This window comes from Scomber japonicus, chromosome 15 (assembly GCF_027409825.1).
Source record: "Scomber japonicus isolate fScoJap1 chromosome 15, fScoJap1.pri, whole genome shotgun sequence".
Classification (NCBI taxonomy): Eukaryota; Metazoa; Chordata; class Actinopteri; order Scombriformes; family Scombridae; genus Scomber; species Scomber japonicus.
In genome coordinates, this window is record NC_070592.1 from 11,593,509 (window position 1) to 11,612,673 (window position 19,165).

Genomic DNA, 19,165 nt, shown 5'->3' on the forward strand with positions numbered 1-19,165 from the left:
ATGTGGACGTATGTCATAGAGACCTGAGAGGGAAGGAGGAGGCACAGGAAAGGAATGAGAGAGTACTACACAATCTGAAGTTGACCTGAGCACTGAGTCAACACCTCTGTGTAATAGTTGCCTAAGAGTCTGTGAAGTAATTTTCTCAAGCGTGGCAGCTATGTGGCGATTTACACTTTTCCTTTGCGTCCTGCTGATGGTGTCCAGTGGGCCGAGCCTGGCCGCCGATGAACACACAGATCATGGAAGCACAGATCATGGAAGCACAGATCATGGAAGCACAGACCATGGAAGCACAGATCATGGAAGCACAGACCATGGAAGCACAGACCATGGAAGCACAGACCAGAGCTCGAACTCAAGCCACGGCGATGGGCATGGCTCAAGTGGAGACGGTCACCATGGAGGGCCCATCACCACTCTACCTATTGTGAGCTGGAAGTGGCACCATGTCACCACTCCATACCTGGTGGCTGTTTGGATCCTGGTCTGCTGGCTGTGCAAACTCAGTGAGTCCTACCAAACACAGAGCGTTGCTTTTTTCACAGCCACATAAAAAAACAAAAAACAGATGGGCATCTGTTAGCAATTTTAATAGCAAATACAATCTGATGGACTTACTGAAGTGGCCTAATTAGAGGTAATATTTTATGATGAAGACATTTTCTCAATGAGTAGAGTGCTGAGCAAACACATCCAATGTCAGCGTACATGATATGTAGCTCTGGAGGATAAATTTTGGATCCTTTACTGAAGTTAAATGACCAATATTGCAATGAAGTCCTGCATACAGTTTAATTATCGTAAAAATACAGAAATATGTGTAGAAAATGTACTTAAATAACAAACATGCCTGTTAGGCAGAATGTTAGATTATTTTATACATTATATATTCTTATTTTTTAATTGTATTGCTGTATAAGTAGTATTTTAAAATTGTGGCAGGTCATTACATGCTAATTTCTGCCACTTTTATACTGTGGTGTAGTTTAATCTACAGTAAAAACAATGCATCATATTTTGATGCTAATACACTCAATTTCCACTTAATTAGATACTGTGCACGGATAAAATGAAAGCAGTCTAATATAACAACCCAGCAATAAATCTTACCTTCATGAATTTTACAATGTTCTTTTAGCGAGGTGTTGATTCAACTTTATGGTCATTTTGGAAGCTGTGTTTTGTGAATCAGTCTTTTTCCCCAAAAAATAGAGTAGAGGTATGAGGTAATATAAAATGGAAATGCTCAAATAACGTACTGCAACTTGCACATTACCTCTGTGAATGTATATGCTGATAGGGATACACTGTTTTTTATGGAAATTCAATCAACATAAAATAACAATGCAAATATCTGTTTTTGGCTAATTTAGTGAGTTAAATAAACGGGACAAATCAAAGCATTTTACTACACTGATGCAAAATTCTGTTAATCCAGTACTACCATGAGGCAGCATGGTCTTCAATGGTCTAAAACAACGTGATATTAAAAGGTTAGCTGCCTAAGTGTATTAGAAAATAAAGAATTGGAAAATCTTATCATGGTATTGCCATGGTATTGCCGTATCACCTGACAATGTTTCATGGTTTTAGTCTGTAAAGTCATGGTACTGTCCTCAATACAGGCTTGCTAAATGTTCTCTAAAATGTCTTTTAAGGGGCTTTTTCTGTGTTTCTGTTATTTATTTACCACAATGATGTCGGGTATCTATGTTAAACATGAGGTAGACATGAGGTAAACATGAGGTAAACATATGTAGAATTGCTCCCTTTGAGTCAAAAGTCTCAACCTGCTCTGAGTGCTTTGTTTACGATGGTTTGTTCCTAGCTTGTTGAATGCATCACATACCTACAAACAGCCGTCTGTTCTGTATCTTTTGTTTCTTAGGTTGTTGCGAAGCTTTTTCTATGTATTGAATGGATGTTTTTGAATAGTTGACATTTTTAGCAATGATCACAAATTTTACAACCTTATTTTTTAAAGGAACTGAAACACATCAGCCCGATATAGCATTACTGGTAATACAAAAACAATATGTGCATGCTATGAGCCTAAAAGTGCAGACAATGGCCTTAATTTTCTTCAGATCTTATTTCCTTCTTTTCCAGACTTACAATGCTTGCTTTCTTCCATTCTCCACAGTGCAGTCATGTCTCTCTGCTTGTTCTAAATGAAGGACAATGGACAATTAATGTAGGTTTACTCATCTACTTATAAACTTCATTTTCACCTCTTTTAGTTGGTTTTGGATATATATATATATATCCATTTCAATATTGTATAGGGTCAGATTAGGGACACAGGAACATTTTTAACATTCACTGTCATGTCATTTAGTGTCTAAGATTTTCACTCCTACAGGTCGCTCCCTATAATGTTGGTAATGTTCAAATTTCGGTGTATTTTATTGTTTTACTCATTTGACCTTTCTCAGGATCAAACATACTTAAAATGTCTATGTGTGTTTCTACATTTATTTCCAGTTGCTGAGTGAAGTCACAAATGACATCATCAATCATTTCATTGAGCAAAACATTTTTCACAGCTGCTTGACGCTTCACTTTACAAACTGTAGCGGCTCTTCCTCCCAGTCTGAAATTAACCTTTATCTGACCTCTCTCTTTCACCATGAAGTTGACCTCTCGTGTGCACAGAGCTGTGGCCATTTTACAATGATTGAAAGGTTTAAGTTAAAGGCTGGCCGTTGTTCAGTAGGATGTATTAGGTCATTCGTTAATAAGGTTTTAACAGGGGGATTCATGTGTGACTGTGACGCTAAATGTTCCTTTAAAGATGATTTATGGTGTTTTAACCACATCAGAAACCAATAGCATGCTTACTGCACAACTGTCTATCATACAGTTCCATATACACTGCACAGATTAAATGAATAATCATGTAAATTAAATGTATTGCTCACATAATTTCTTCGTAAACATACATAAGCTCTCACACCTGTGTAAGAGCTTATGTATCAATTCATCATACCAGTCCATATTACCTATGATAGTGGCCAACACTATTGTGCCTTTTCCTGCTCAAACAGGATGGGACAGTCGGGCAAAGAAAACATTGAAAAGAAAACATTTTGTCTCCAGAGACCAAAAAAAAGTGACATTTGTTTAGTCAGTTATACACTTTACTTCTTTCAAAAAGGTGAAGTGGCCATTTGAAGAATAAGGCTGCCATTGTTACATTTCTATCCTTTTGTCGACAAATATAAAATACCAAAACCAACAGTATGAGTCTGTCTAATAGTCTCCATATTCCCTTTTCTTTTCTTTGGTTCTCTGTATATATGCTGTAGGTTATATAGTAGCCTTCTGAGCAGCTGAAAGTTGGCTGTGACGCAGCTTCTGGAAGCAGAGTGGGCTCCATGGGAGGGGGGCCTTAAAAAGAGAGGAGCTAAAACAGCCTGTTTCAGACAGAGGCTGAACTGACAGGCTAAAGGGTCACTAAATAATAAATGAGGATTTTTTTAAATTGTAAATTATGCAAAGATATTACTAGTAGAGCCCAATAATAAAGATATAAACCTGGAAATATGTTTGATTTACGCTCTATAAGGTAATCTGCCTTGATTAGTCTTTGAAAAACTACACCTTTGCAGTAATTCAATAGTAACTAATGGGGGCCTAAAGCTTGACCTCTGCTGAATATCACATTAGAAGCAGACTTGTCTTGTCCTGTCTTGATCCTGTGATAACTGAACATGGTCATTAACATTTTGTGTATACACAACAAACGTAAATGGTTTGCTGCACTGTGGACAATGTAAATGAACAAGCATGCATGTGTGTGTGTGTTTGTTTGTGTATGACTCTGCTGACATAAATATGGGAGTGTGGCTGTCTGTATATGATGGAGGAAATTACTCTTCAGATGACCAAAACAATGAAATCGGACACAATCAGCTTTTTTTCTTCTCCAGTCTGCAAGTAGTTACAGTTAAAGTCAGTTTTGGCAGCTTCAGTGTGAATCTGTGCTTTATTTGGTGCAAAATGTTACAGCAGTATTTGTATTGTCAGCAACTTTCAAGAGAGATTATTAGTTATAATAAAGACATACTATATGTTACTAATGTGTCTTTATTACAGGTTTAACATATGTCTAGTTAAATCTAAAAGCTGCCATGCAAGTAGAGGTTTAGAAATGTTTCTTTTATTTGAAAGCATCAGTTTTCTTCAGATCTTATTTCCTTTTTTTTTCTCCAGATTTACAATGCTTGATTTCTTTCATTCTCCACAGTGTAGTCATGTCTCTCTGCTTGTTGTAAATGACCCTAACCCTAACCCTTATAATAAATGTAGGTTTACTCATCTGTGATGGACTAATAAACATCCTCTTCACCTGTTGGTGTTAGTTAAATACGTACATACTTTACTCCCTTTTCTCCTCTGTTATGATGTCTTATAACATCAGCAGGAATATTTTTAACATTTACTGTCATGTCATTGAGTGTCTGTAATGTTGGTAATGTTGTAATTTAGGTGTATTTTATTGTTTTTCCCAGAATCAAAAGTATGAATTGCATACCTAAAATATGAATGTACATGAATATCATTTTATAAATTTACTTCCTGTCACTGGGTGAGGTCAAAAATGACACATTTCATTTGCCAAAAGTTTTTTCACAGCTACTTGACACTTCACTTTACAAACCATAATACAGCGGTCCTTGACTGTAGCTACTTTTCCTCCCAGTCTGAAAATAACTTTTATCTGACCTCCCTCTTGTACCATGAAGTTGACCTCTCTTTGTAGCAACTAAACGTGTGCACAGAGCTGTGGCTATTTTACAATGATTGAAAGGTTTAAGTTAAAGGCTGGCCGCTGTTCAGTAGGATGTATTAGGTCATTAGTTAATAAGGTTTTAACAGGGGGATTCATGTGTGACTGTGACGCTAAATGTTCTTTTAAAGATGATTTATGGTGTTTAAACCACATCAGAAACCAATAACATGCTTACTGCACAACTGTTTTAATTATTCAATAAATACACTGCACAAAAGTCTTCAAAACATGATTCAATGTTGATAATACCACCAAATAACATCTACTTCACTGTCAAATAAGTAACTTTACTTTGGTTGCTCACATAAAACTCTTAGGCTCACACCTGTGTGAGAGTTTATGTATCAAATCATCAAACCAGTCCATCTTACCAATGATGACACTATTGTGCCTTGTCCTGCTCAAACAGGGTGGGACAGTTGGGAAAGAAAACGTTCAGTCATGAGGAAAAAACTTCAATGAATAAGTGTTTAAGGAAATGATGATAGTATGCACAGAAAGATGTGGAGAGATCATTTCTTAATTCACTTTGACTCCAGAGACAAACATAAAAGTGATGTCATGCAGTTTGCTTCCTTCAAAAGGGTTTAGCGGAATAAGGCTGCCATTGTTCTATATTTTTGTTATTGTCAACAAATCTCTTCCATACCCTTTCTGTGGTTCTCAGTCTCAAGATCATTGGTTCCTGCTAAGGATGTTAATCTTTAAAGCAGCTATAATTAATGTTTTTTTAATATATACAAATAATGTGTAATGTCACTTGTAGTGATGAACCTACAGAGTATTATCAGCTCCCTTCAGCTTTACAGAGCTTTATATTAAGCTCTCCAGCTGCAACTTTACTGTTTTGGTTCACTCATAGTGTTGTTTTCAGCCACAGCAGGAAACTGTTTTAAGAGAAAAAGCTCTAACCGAACACTATCTGCTCAGCATCAAACAGCACAGACACAGTTAGCAACTAGTTGGCATGCCAAGCTTCCGCTACACTATATTATGTTTGTGATATCAGTTAACCATATGGTAATAGTCTTTTCATGGGATTATGGACAATAACAACAATATAGAATATCCCCAGACTTATTTTTTAAAGGATCTGTATCACTTTTTAAAAATAAATGATGAATATATTTATTTCAAACTAACTATCAAAGTAACTAATCATTCATTCAATTCAAATGAATTCAAATTAAATTAAAAGTCCAAAATTTCAGGACAAATTTCAATTTCAAAACAAAGCTCATTAACTAAATCATAACTCCATTATATTATTATAGCAGTTAATTTTTTTTGAGAGTGTGCCTGAGGACAGTTTTCACATGTCACTTACGTCAAGGCACTAGGAGGCTTTAACTAAGTTTGAGTAATATCACTGTCAATCATTACTAAGCACAAAGCTGTGGGATGAAGCAGTGGAAAGGTTCCTAAACACACACGCGCGCACACACACACACACACACACAGATATGAATTTACTTTATAAGAATGTTACCCACCTATGGCAGTAAAACTTTATTTAATCCTTATATAAACCAGTATATAAACATTTTAACAAATGGTTTAGCAATTATTATAGTTGTAAGCACAAGTGTAACTACTTCTGTGGAGACACTCACTCCCTCACTCGCAGACACGCACACACACACACACACACACACACACACACACACACACACACACACACATGCTGACAGACTTCAGTGGATGTGTTAATGACCGGAAAGCACAAACAAAGCAGTGAGTGGTGAATGTTTCAAATGTGACTGAATAACTGGAGACCTTTCTTGGACATCCGTTACTCCCCCTTTAATCCACCAAGTTAAACTCACACATGACACACACGTAACCTTGGTCATAGAGGAGATACTGTATACATATAAAAGGCTGAGTCCAGGGCTTTGCACGCTTCTGAAACCACTGCACTCTTGACCACAGGCACTGGGAGGAATGAGGATATAAAATCATAGATAAAGATTGAAAGATGGAGAACTAGAGGGAAAGAGGAGTGAAGAGATAGTGATAGTAAACAAGAGTGAGTAAGACAGAGGAGTCAAAAGAAGCAGCTTTCACAGGAAAAAGAGGAAGAGATAAGAATTGTGACACACTGTCCCTCTTTGACATCTGAGGTTGAACGGGCACAAGACGAAGGACGTTTGTTTGGAGTGTGGCTTCTCTTCTTGCTCTGTTTGTTTTATTTACATGATCAAATGCAACGCTGTGGACATGTACACCTGTGGCTGCTGGGGTTGGTGTTGCTGATTGGCCTCAACTCAGGGGTCTCAGAGGTTCAGGGGGATGAAGGGCTCAAGCATCAAAAGTCAGAGTGCAACCGGAACGAACACGAGCATGGCTCCAACTCCACGGGGATACCCATCGTGACATTTAAGTGGCACCATGTGCAGACGGAATATCTGGTTGCATTATTTGTATTAGTGGCTTTTTTGGCTAAATTGGGTATGTAACAAACACTTAAGAATATGAAATGTTCAAGACAAGTGCTAGACTGGTACATAAGATTTATTAAAGTATGGATCAGTCTCTGAGAGTTATGTCATGGATGTTGCCGTTGGACAAATTTCTCTGAAGATAAAGTGCTGCTGTTTTTACAGTAACACACCTAATGGGAGATAATTACACTTTTGTCTTGTGAAAACTCTGATCTTTGACATGTTAGCATATGCAGTGATTTTTATATCTTATACTGACAATAATTTTATTGCATTTTCTTGATTTTTAAAAAAAGATGTAGTTTTGCAATGGTAAGATTCAAGCACTAAAGGTTTTTCTGTTTAAAATGAGAAAGTGTTGGTTTAGGGGTCATTAAATTGGACAATTTGTATGTTACAAACTGTAACGGACTGCAGCGGTGAACAGCAGTCTGTTATCTACACAGCATGCTGTTCCAGAGAACAGAGGAGTTTCTTTCATTTTTAAGCATACTTGTACCATATTTGAAATTCCTCAGATTGTCAAATGGTTTATGCTTTTTAGAGTCACTTCAAAGTTTAATAATTGGACTGAAAAGTATAGTTCAGTTATAGTTTAATTATTGAAGTTAGAGTCTGAAAGTTAGGGTTAGGGTTTTATTAGAGTATTAAAAGCAACAAAACTCATTTTAAAATTTAAATGAAAGAAAATGCATTATTTGCACTTGCACGAACACAGATCCTTCACTTGAACTAATTCAGCACAACAACAACAGTCCAGCCCTGTAGGCTCGAATTATAAATCAACATTTTGAAATGGAATAATGCAACGGCTCAGTAGCCTTGATAATTTAACAATCTATAGTGACACTTTGTCAGGCCATTAAGTCAAGTTAAAGGTCTCTTTGTCGTTACGCAGAGATTTTTCATCTGCACAGCCGTGCTAGTTAATGATATGCCCAGAAAAAAAGTGACACTTTCTCAGTTGAGTGAAACAGTTGATCATTTGTGAATTTTGCAACCTCAGGAGAGTTTCAGTTTTATGGTTTAGATCCAATCCTGAGTCTCAATTCTTTTCTTCAGGAGGAATCAGCAACAAAAGCAAAGTTTTCAACTCCAGAACCAAAAATTTAATATACGCAGTTTTACCCAGAATCAAAGACTATGAATTATACTTGTCTCATGATTGATTCTCATGAACCTTCCTCTTGTGGAGGAACCCACTAGGCAAATCTCTCAAAATCTTTTTACTGTGTTTTGATTTCTCTTCTCCTCTCCCTCTCTCTCTCTGTATCTTCATAGTCATTGAGGCCAACCATCATGTGACCAGCGTGATCCCAGAGAGCGCCCTGCTCATCTGCTTCGGCTTCATTCTGGGTGGCATAATTTGGGGTGCAGACAAGGAGCAGACTTTCACACTAACACCGACCGTGTTCTTCTTCTACCTGCTACCCCAAGTCATCCTGGATGCAGGCTACTTCATGCCAAACAAGCTCTTCTTCAGCAACATGGGAGCCATCCTGACCTATGCTGTCATTGGGACCTGCTGGAACGCCGCCAGTGTGGGGCTCTCGCTGTGGGGGTGTCACCAAGGAGGAGCGATGGGTAAGGAAGATATTCACTTTATTCCACTTCATCTAAACGGGGTCAGTATTAAACGGAACATGTCAGGACCCATGTTGTGGCATTTTGAGATCAAGTTTGTGGGTTTTTCTGTTGTGTATTTCTGCCTCAAACTGAATGCTTGCAGTGGAGTGTGAGAAAGGAAGGTATTATGTAGAAGAGACGATGTAAACCAAATTTGGATAGAGGTATACACTAGATTGAGCAATACTTTTATTTGATGGGGCTGATCAGAGTGTGATAGAGTTATAGTGGTTATTAACCTGGTTTACACATACTGTGAACTGCAGGAAGCACAATCAGGAACAAATACATCCTTATCTTAGTTTGGCTAACATACATTTTGTCAATAAGTTACAAAAACGATCAAATTCAGCTATGTAACTCTTCTCTTTTTGATAAGTGTGTTAAGTACTGTGATTATGTCTGTGACTGTTTGTTCAACAACCAAGCAGGCATCTTTGAAACATCCTGTATATATCTCCTGTCAGGTTGTATCTCCATTAATTGCCTGATTATGTGACTATAGAAACTGGGTCTTGGCTGATTGTTTTTTTTTGTCGCAAATTACCAGCAAATATACCGTTTTCATAAAGGAATTTGCGTATTATTGAACATGTGATAATGTTTAGATCAATTCACCAGATTCAAGTTATGAATTATTTTGGACTTCAATATTTCTGAAGAGTTAGCTTCTGAAATAAGACAATCACATCTTTTCCTTAAATTCCCCAAATTAGCTTTAATTTCACAGTTGTTTTAGGTTGATTTGTCAGTAGTTGGACCACTGATCAGAACAGTAGCTCTAGTCTAATGAACAGTACGTTGAAAGAGAGTCGGCATTGATTAAAAGGAGATTTTAAGGCATCAATAAGATGACAAGCGTTTAAAGGGTGTGCAGCCTTTACAACTCTCAAACCTCAACTACCTGCTCAAGTACAGTTAATGAAAATCAATTGTATGTGTATCTTCTGCCCTGTGTGTTGTAGGTGACCTGGACATTGGTTTGCTTCAGTATCTTCTCTTCGGTAGTCTAATTGCTGCTGTGGACCCCGTAGCTGTCATCGCTGTGTTTGAGGAGGTCCACGTCAACGAGGTCCTCTTCATCATGGTGTTTGGAGAGTCTCTGCTCAACGACGGCGTGACAGTGGTTCGTACGCTATGATGCTATGCAACTGTTGTGCTTAACTTTCCTTGACATTACCTGAGAAGTAGAGCAGTTGGTGAGTACGCAGAGACATCCGTCACTGGAAAGTACACTTTCAAGACATGAAGTGCAAAGTGTGCAAACACACTGCAACTAACAGAAAGTACTTTCACCCTCTCACCTTTATGTAGCCTTATCATTGTTCAATCATAGAGCTGTTTGATTGAATAAGAATTTTCTTTTATATGTGCTATGAATTATAATAATTCAGTTCTATTTATGACCTGAAGTGCAATGAGAAGGGAAAGGCATGAAAATATGTTGCTTTCAACCTTCCACACCTTTCTACAACACTGTACAATACTAGGCTGATTATATTGTGGTCCATCAAAGAAAGCATTGCGGTATTGTCACGTGAAAATGTCTTCAATTTGAGGGTTGTAAAAGTGGCATGTTCAAGTGTACACTGTACATGACTCTTTACAACACAGTGTTGCAACCAAAAATCTGTTGGGCAAAGTTTATCTGAATTCTGAATATCCTAACATCACATACGTTCAATCAGCTTTACAGGCACCGTATCAGCATTGCTTCCCAAATCAGCCGTCTAAGACATAGACCAATGTGATAAGCAGGAAGTTATACTCTTTTTTTCTTCTTCTTCTCTTACTTTAGGTGCTCTTCAATGTGTTTGATGCATTTGTGTCTCTGGGAGGACCCCAAATTGATGCTGTGGAAATAATCAAAGGAATAAGTAAGTAGTTTAATTAATGTTATTTATCATTTATCAGTATGTTGATGTGGTTTAATTTTCAAGGTTTAATTCTCCAGAGATACTGTATGTGTGAGGAAATAATGTATTTACTGGAAGCTATTTGGGATAATATCTCCTTTTTTTCTTTTCTTTTACACATTCTCTCTTTCTGTCTCTAGTTTCCTTCTTTGTTGTGGCGTTTGGCGGCTCCCTACTCGGCTTGTTGTTTGGTATACTTCTCTCACTTCTGACCAGATGCACTAAAAACATCCAGATCATTGAGCCAGGCTTCATCTTTGTCGTGGGGTACCTCTCCTACCTGACTGCTGAGATGCTCTCTTTATCTGCCATCCTTTCGTGAGTGCTCCATGATTAAGAAATCGTATCTGTTTTATTATTTTGGTGTTTCATCTTGTATAATATTTATTGAGGGATTCATGGATGAAGTCATAGTTTAGTCTTTTCCTACTGTAGGATTGTCTTCTGCGGCATGGCCTGCCAGAAGTACATCAATGCAAACATGGACGAGAAGTCGGTCACCACTGTCAGATATGCCATGAAGGTTTTCGCTAATGGATCAGAAACCATCATCTTCGTGTTCCTCGGCATCTCGGCCATCGACAAAGCATTATGGGTTTGGAATACAGGCTTCATCCTCCTCACGCTCCTCTTCATCTTCGTGTACAGGATCATCGGTGAGATTTTGTCTTTTGTTGTCGGTCTTTAGAGTGAACGACACTCAGTCTGATGGCAAAGGTCATACTGTGTTTGTGTGCCATGTCTACTTTAGGTGTGTTTTTCCTCACCTGGATTCTCAACAAGTTCAGGCTTGTGCCCTTGGAGTTCATAGATCAGGTTATTATGAGTTACGGCGGCCTGCGAGGGGCTGTTGCGTATGGCCTGGCAATGATGCTGGATGAGCACAAGATAAAGGAGAAGAATCTAATGGTCTGCACTACTCTGATTGTAGTGTACTTCACTGTCATCCTTCAGGTAGCAGCTTTATTGTCTTCTTCTTCTTTTAGATTAGCTCACTTATTTCCTAGTGGACAAACCTGTTGTAATTCTCTTTTGCTTGCAGGGAATAACAATGAAGCCTCTTGTCACCTGGCTCAAAGTAAAGAGAGCTGCAGTGTCCGAGATCTCGCTCATAGAAAAAGTGCAGGATAAGGTAAAACAAATTCACATACAAGCGCAGCAGTAATAAACATAAACTTCCAGTTTGATGTCCAGCAATTATGTATTCTCTGCTTGTGTTTTTCAGTTGTTTGATCACATGCTTGTTGCCATAGAAGACATATCTGGACAAATAGGACACAACTACATGAGAGACAAGTACGTAAACAACTTTGATCATTCAAATTGTAAAATTTCTTGCCTGAATGAAGTTATAATTGTCTCTAATCTCTCTAATCTTTGTGTTAAGGTGGAATAGCTTTGAGGAAAAATGGATGACAAGTCTTTTGATGAAGCCGTCCGCAAGGAAGAACCGCGACTACGTCTTCAAAGTCTTCCACAAACTGAACCTCAAGGATGCTATTAGCTACGTAGCTGAGGTGAGTGTCACAGACAGAGAGACTGAGATGCATTTCTCCCACACGTTTAGTTCCTGTCTTTCTGAGCAGTGAGCAACAGACAAGTTATCGGGTGCTGATGGTAAAGAAATCCATTGGTCTTGTTTTTGCAGGGTGAACGCAGAGGCTCTTTGGAGTTTATCCGCAATGACACTGCGAATGTCGACTTCAAGAAAAAGTTTGGTGAAGATCTCTCAGAGGTCATGCCTGATGTCACGTACGACACGACAATTGAATATGGTGGAATGTCCGATATGAGGTGAGCAAACCCTTTTAGCTGGTTTACACTGAAATCAGGGGGCAAATTTGACTAGAAGTCTTAATATAAGCCTGCCTGGGGTGGGCTGGTGGTGAACAAACTTTTCAAGAACAATAATTGACTAAAAACACCCAAATTCCTTTAATTACATTAATTTCAGCTGTCAATGTTAAAGTATAGGCCTACATGTTTAAATAAAACTCTAAAAATAACTCTCTAGAGATCAGCTGCCTGTATGCGAATGCTCAAACACTGCCCCCTTGTGTCCTCAATCAGTCACAACATTTTCTCACATTTGAAACAGACCAAGCAAGTTTAAACTCACCATCCAGCTCCCAATCTCTTCTTTTTTTGCCACGAACTAACTGACATGATTTTGTCCCCTGTAGGAGAGATCCTGTGCCATCAGTGAGCTTGGAAATGCACGAGCAGAACATGAATGGTATGAGGGAAACTGAGGACATTAACACTCACCACCTGCTGCAGCAGCACCTGTACAGAGGCAGGAAACAGGTGAGCATGATCTTCCATATTCACTACATTCATGACATTTAAAGCACTCCCTGAAACATTTAACAAATAAACTCAATGGATTGAATAATGAATTATCATGTTCTTTCAAACATCAGCTTTCAAGTTCTCCAAGCTCCATTTCTCTCAATCTCTTCCTCTGTTTGTTTTCTGGTTCATAGCACCGACACCGATACAGCCGGAGCCATTTCGAAGTCAATAAAGATGAAAATGAAGTGCAGGAGATCTTCCAGAGGACCATGAGGAATCGTTTGGAGTCCTTCAAGTCCACAAAGATGGGTGTCACTCCTCCAAAGACAATAAGCAAGCATCCAAAGAAAGACCAGCAGCAAAAGGTCAGATAACCCATGACATACATGTAATTTTATACTTAGACTAGAAGGGCTGGGTATTTATTTTCAAGACTTTTTTTGTTCACTGTTGATCAAACTGTCAAGTGACAAAAGCTGGTACATCTCTTCTTATTGCAGATGCCAAATGGAAAATCAATGGACAAAAGTAAAAGCTACCTTTCTGGCGATGAAGGTTTGTATCAGAGTTTCAGTTTTATATGCCTATTGTAGACTTAGTACTTCATTAAAAAGCCTTTTTTAAAACTTTTTGTTTTGATAGATTTTGAGTTCTCAGAGGGGGACAGCGCCTCCGGCTATGATGCATCTGGTGGTTCCTTCCCCATGAGGGTCACCTACAGAGCAGGAGGTAAAATGAATCCACCACCATATCTTCTTATCTTTGACCTCTAAAAACCTGTAAACATTAATACAGTCTTTCTTTCATTCAGCTGGAATTGAGAATCCAGCCTTCATGCTGGACCAGGACCCGATGCAGATCCCACCATGGCTGGCGGAGTCTGAGGTCGGCAGCAGCATGGTGGCTCCCTCGCAGAGAGCCCAGGTAAGGCTGCCGTGGACGCCCAGCAACCTGCGCCGCCTGGCTCCGCTTCGCACTAGCACTCACTCCACGGACTCCTTCATGCTGGCCGATACACCCGCCTCACAGCAACCGCAGAGGGGCGCCGCTGAGCATCTGCCACCGCCACCTCCACCACCACCATCTTCTCAAAAAGACGGTGAACAAAAGTAGCATCCTGCCGACCCCCTTCATTCATCTCCCTGTGACCTGGCTGCCAAAGACACAGAACATAAGCTCAGACTTTGCACCGTCTACTCTCAAAATATTGACTAGTGAATGTTTTCTTTTCCATTGTTTAATCTTAATCCTGCTCTTCCAGACAAAACATTCACAACTCCGTAACCTTTGTGCTCTTGAAACAGCTTCTGTTGTCGCTCTAACGTCACCCTTCACTGAGCAAAGCTAGAATGAGAGATCCTGTGTGCACAGTGGCATTTTATTTACCAGAACTTGTTGAACATTGCTTTACTTTCTCCTCTGGTTCACAGCAAACTCGTCAAACATTGCAAATGCTCATCATCCTCTAAAGAGTATCTTATCCCTTAATGTGATACAAAACATCTTCAAGAATGTAGATATATGTAGATTTGTTGTTTATAAAGATGATAAAAAAGGGACATTTAATTATAGCAATGTGAAGCCTACTGAATAACATGAAATCAATGACATCTCTATAATCTGAATTAATTACTTTTCTGCGTGTTTTTATTTTTTCCCTTTTTCTGAGCACAGTACTTGAGGTGAAACACTAAACTTGAAGGATAAGACCACTGTATATGTAGCTTATGTGATTAAGAAATATTTAAATTATATTTATTCACTAATTAATTTTGGTGTTGTATGGACATGTCCATGATCTCAAACTGAAAAGATATTTTATGTACCGCCAACAATTAACACTTAAAACAGACTGGACATGGTTTTAGACTGTATGCATTTGAATATGGATTTAGAAATTAAAATGAGAAAAACCTTGGATTCTGTGGAGTTGATTTTATGTTATATTAATAGATAAATGTTGCTCAAATGATGTTGATGTTCTTAATTAGTTAACAAGTAGCTACCTGAATGGCCGGGGGTGTTGGTTAGCTTATTTAGGATGGCATGTGGTTTAATCTTTACCCAACCTTGACACACTATAAATTGCTTGGAAGCACAAAGGATCGTAATTCCACTCAAAAACAAAGAAATACAAAACAGAGGAGTAAAATAGGCACATTTTATTCTGCTAGGCCATGAGGATCTAATCAAAAGGATTCAAATACAGTTCTTAAGTTAGATGTATTATTTATGGGGTTCAACACAGCTCAAACACATTAAGTTACACAGCTGGAATGCACAGAATTAAATAGAGTCACAATGAATTAGTAAAAAAAAAGTCAGTAGATAGGATATTCAGTTGCACATATTTCATCATAAATAGTCCATTTCGGCTGTTTCCAGGTGCTTTGTGACATAGTTTAATATTATTTTTTCATTTCCAGAATCCTTTAGGTAAAAATGAGATCCATCGAGCATCCTGACAGTGAAATCTCCTGTTGTGATTTCTTTCCAAGCTGTTGATGAAAAAAAAGAAAAAATATAATTAAATACATAAAAGCAGGGAGATAAGTCATTTTAGCCTACACAGATGGGCCATACAGAGCTTTACTACAGTAACATTAATTCAGACTGTTAGCTATGTTGCGCAATGCTAGCCTTTTCCAATGTTCATCCTCACTTGAGGCATAAAGATGGAGGTTATGTGTTTTGTACTCTGAGGTCATTTGTAATGTCCACTGTATGTTGCTGCCATTAAATGTTTTTTCAACTCATATGCAATTAATCTAACAAAACTGCTAACTTGTAAACTGAATTTGGAGGACACTGTCCTTTTGCCTCTATACTGAGCATCCTGTGGCCCTGTTCATTGTGTATAACATGAGAGGACTAACCTTGTAAGTCATGAGGAACATCATCCTTTCCATCCATACACGTGACTGGGCAGGAAAGAAACGGGATGTCTGGCTTGTTACACCTGCAGGAAAAGATTTGTTCTGAATCAGATCATTTAAAACAAATGGTTTAATTAATTAATTAAGTAAAAAACAGAGTCATCATCAGCCTACACGTAGCTCTCCACAACGTGCAGGTCGGCCTTCAGGGCAGGAAGGAAGAGCTTCAATACTTCAGGGTTGGCCAGCAGCTCAGGAGGAGTTCCTCCGATGGAAGTCATCCACTTGAGGAAATCATCATCTGTTAAAGCGCCTCTCTTTGGGGCTTTGAGTCGCATTTCTGACTGAAAGACAAAAGTAGGTGTAGAAATGGCTTAACAGCAACATCACACTCTTCTATAAAGCATCTAAACTAGAAGTACTCAATATTCAGGTGGTTTTGTTTCGGCTTTATTCTCCATTTATTGATTTTTTGTTCATCCTTCACACCTGTCATTAAAGACTTAATAGCTATGACTTCATGATTTTGTGTGTATGAATTTCTTTTTTCTTCAATAAAAATAAAAATATTTAATTAAGACGGTTGAAATTGCCTGTGACACTGAAAACAGTTTAGAAAATGGATATCTGATATCTAAAATTAGATTCTGTGTGAATCACGATGGATTTCATCTATTCTAATTTTTAAAAAAAAGTTTTTTCTTCAAGCGGCATTGAACTAAGTACATTAGAAGATGATACTCATCTGCTTGTCTCTGTAATCAGTGACTTAAATCTCATTATTACTTGGTGTTTAATTCAGTTGAATACATAACCATCTATCCATACTTTAAGGGAGGATGGAAATTACTTTTAGCAGTGCAACATAAGGAATATTATTCATCTCATATATTTAAAAGCAAAAGTCAGAAAAACAAAAATCAAACAAGGTTGACAACAGTCACTTACGTAAGGAGCAGAAGCACCAGACAGGAAGACGTGAACTGGTTCGAGGTTGTGGACTTTCTTCAGAGCATCTGCAACTGCGAAGCTCGTAAAAGCACCAAAACTGAGACAGATCAGAAATATAAAACACTTTGGAAACAAAAAGGATGCATGCAATAAAACAGTGCTGTATTATCAGGACAGACTTCATGTTACTTATTTGCTATATTATACATTTATTATTTTCATACCTGTGGCCAAAGAGAGCAAAGGGCTTCTCTTTCAGCAGCGGTAATAAAACACCAACAACCTCATCCACAATCTGCTGCATGTTCTGGAAGAATGGCTCTTTGGCTCGACTCTCCCTGCCTGGAAGCTTGACAGCAAACACTAAAAGTGACAGAAAAAGTGTTAAGGGCAAAGCATTTCAAGCCGAGTAAAAGTAGTATGACTTCACTCTGACATGATGATTTTAAAATAAAAAGCTCATGCTCCTTTTAAGAAGAGGAGCTGGATATATTTTCTTTGTACATGTAAAAATCACATTATTTGCAAAAGTAAACAGGATGGACTGACAGTACCAAGTTCAGCACTTACACAATATCTCACAGACAGGTTTTTTTAGTTTTTGTACCTTCTATGGAGCTGCTGAGGACGTTTCCCCAGCGTGCATAGTGAATGGACCCTCCACCTGCCCAGGGGAAGCAGATCAGCCTGGCCACAGCATCTGGCTGTCTCTTGAAACAGTTGATCACCTTTTCCATCCTGATTGAATACCAGACTGTTTTACAGACATGTGCATGAGCTGCTGCTACTTCTGTTTAAACAGTACATCCAAACAATTCACCTTAAAACAGAAATCATGTAGAAAAAAGAAATGGGGAATGATAAATATATGAAGTCACACCTTTTAGTTGTTAGTAGCACCATCAACTTCTCTTGTGAAAACAGAAACTCCTCATGCTGCTGAACTGCTGAAGTGGACTAGTTTAGTTCCTGATTATTCTCTTCTATGGTTTATAGATGAAGCTGCTGTAAAGTTCCAGCTGGAAACTGGAGACATCTACAGTATGGAGTGAGTATGTCCATGCTTCCATGCAAACAGGTTACAGTAGGTTTACACTGTGTGTCAGTAACACTCCTACCAGACCTGGACAGACAGGAAAGTGCAGGGAAAATTACAAAAGCTGACATGCAAGCTACGTATGTCTAATTTCTAACATGACGTAAATAGTTGAGAAGAAAGTTTAGAGGAAGTGACGTAATTTTCTACAGCTGGTATTTCCTGACGGATTTCCCTCAGTGGAGGAGTGGAGGGACAGACAGCTCCGTCAAGTTACACAGAAACAGGCGTGTTGAAACAGGAAACCACTCTTTATTAAGAGGTTAGCCTACACTACACCATGGAAGATTATCTGGAGAGAAATACTATTGGAAACATCTAGAATGATAATATTTGTACGAATTATAGAAATTATTAAGAAAACTGATGTTTAACTAGCTGTAAGATTGGTGCTGAAAACATTAATCTTTATAATTTTGCATGTATTAGATACTGCTGCATATACATGACTTTTTACCTCTAAACTGACACAAATTAGAGCATGGACCCTTATCTTTTTTGCTTTTAGATGTTTTATTACAGTATGTGTATAAAACCCATGACAAAAATATAATAATATAGATGGTATAGTATAGAATTGTAGTGAAGATCCCCTTTTTTGCAGGGACCCCCTAGAACCCACTCGAGGACCCCACTATGAGAGACATTGGCATATAGTAAATAAACTGACTAAAGCAGCCAGTCTATAAAATAAATATGACAAATAAAACAAAAAAATAAATATTATGAATAGGAATATATTATGTACATATACCATATTTAACAAACATGATTTAATAATTTAATTAAAACATCATTTCAGTAACTTTTTTAATATATCAAAGTATAATGTGATAGAAGGATATTGACAGAAGCCTCCAAAGCTCAGTTTTAAGTTCTTCATATGTCTGAAAATGTCCCTGTTAATAAAACCTTTTTATTGTTTTATATTTAATACTCCTAGTTTTTATCTGTTTGTTTCCTGCACTGCTGCTGAAACATGCAACCCCCCCTTCTGGGAATCAATTAAGTCTTATCTCATCTTAAGTGTGAGACAATGAGAAGGGGAAGAAACTGCTCATGTTTCGGGTGGTTTTGGTGTACAGTCTATTAATTCTTCAATCCTCTCACCAAACTGAGAAAAACTGTTTTATGTTATATCCTTAAAGCTCACCTCCACTCAA

At 38.1% G+C, this 19,165-nt stretch overlaps 2 protein-coding genes across 3 annotated transcripts; one reads left to right on the forward strand and one right to left on the reverse strand.

Annotated features, from left to right (window-relative positions):
* Nucleotides 1-14,192, forward strand: LOC128373873 (sodium/hydrogen exchanger 3-like). The gene is made up of 17 exons (XM_053334068.1): nt 1-8; nt 151-509; nt 8,524-8,826; nt 9,834-9,994; nt 10,667-10,745; nt 10,925-11,102; nt 11,220-11,440; nt 11,536-11,738; nt 11,827-11,916; nt 12,010-12,080; nt 12,172-12,301; nt 12,433-12,578; nt 12,968-13,091; nt 13,271-13,444; nt 13,580-13,634; nt 13,722-13,808; nt 13,891-14,192. The coding sequence occupies exons 1-17, from the start codon at nt 1-3 to the stop codon at nt 14,190-14,192; spliced, it is 2,691 nt and encodes an 896-aa protein (XP_053190043.1).
* Nucleotides 14,193-15,238: 1,046 nt separating this feature from the next.
* Nucleotides 15,239-17,879, reverse strand: olah (oleoyl-ACP hydrolase). 2 transcript variants are annotated; one of them, XM_053333953.1, is made up of 7 exons: nt 17,787-17,879; nt 17,514-17,660; nt 17,131-17,269; nt 16,904-17,003; nt 16,130-16,299; nt 15,956-16,038; nt 15,239-15,577 (listed from the first exon to the last, which is right to left on the reverse strand). In XM_053333953.1, the coding sequence occupies exons 2-7, from the start codon at nt 17,641-17,643 to the stop codon at nt 15,435-15,437; spliced, it is 765 nt and encodes a 254-aa protein (XP_053189928.1). In that variant the 5' UTR covers nt 17,644-17,660; nt 17,787-17,879; the 3' UTR covers nt 15,239-15,434. The 2 variants fall into 2 exon arrangements, with proteins under 2 accessions (XP_053189928.1, XP_053189927.1); XM_053333952.1 differs by having other exon boundaries at nt 17,514-17,644; nt 17,787-17,866.
* Nucleotides 17,880-19,165: the final 1,286 nt, after the last annotated feature.

Bases quoted from the DNA above. Each gene is read 5' to 3' on its own strand.
- LOC128373873 (XM_053334068.1), top strand. The intron at 11,917-12,009 runs GTAAAACAAATT...TGTGTTTTTCAG, and splicing joins TAGAAAAAGTGCAGGATAAG to TTGTTTGATCACATGCTTGT. The intron at 13,635-13,721 runs GTTTGTATCAGA...TTGTTTTGATAG, and splicing joins CTACCTTTCTGGCGATGAAG to ATTTTGAGTTCTCAGAGGGG.
- olah (XM_053333952.1), bottom strand. From the start codon at position 17,809: ATGGTGCTACTAACAACTAAAAG. The intron at 17,004-17,130 runs GTATGAAAATAA...GATCTGTCTCAG, and splicing joins TTTGCTCTCTTTGGCCACAG to TTTTGGTGCTTTTACGAGCT. The intron at 15,578-15,955 runs GTTAGTCCTCTC...TTTCATCAACAG, and splicing joins TGTTCCTCATGACTTACAAG to CTTGGAAAGAAATCACAACA.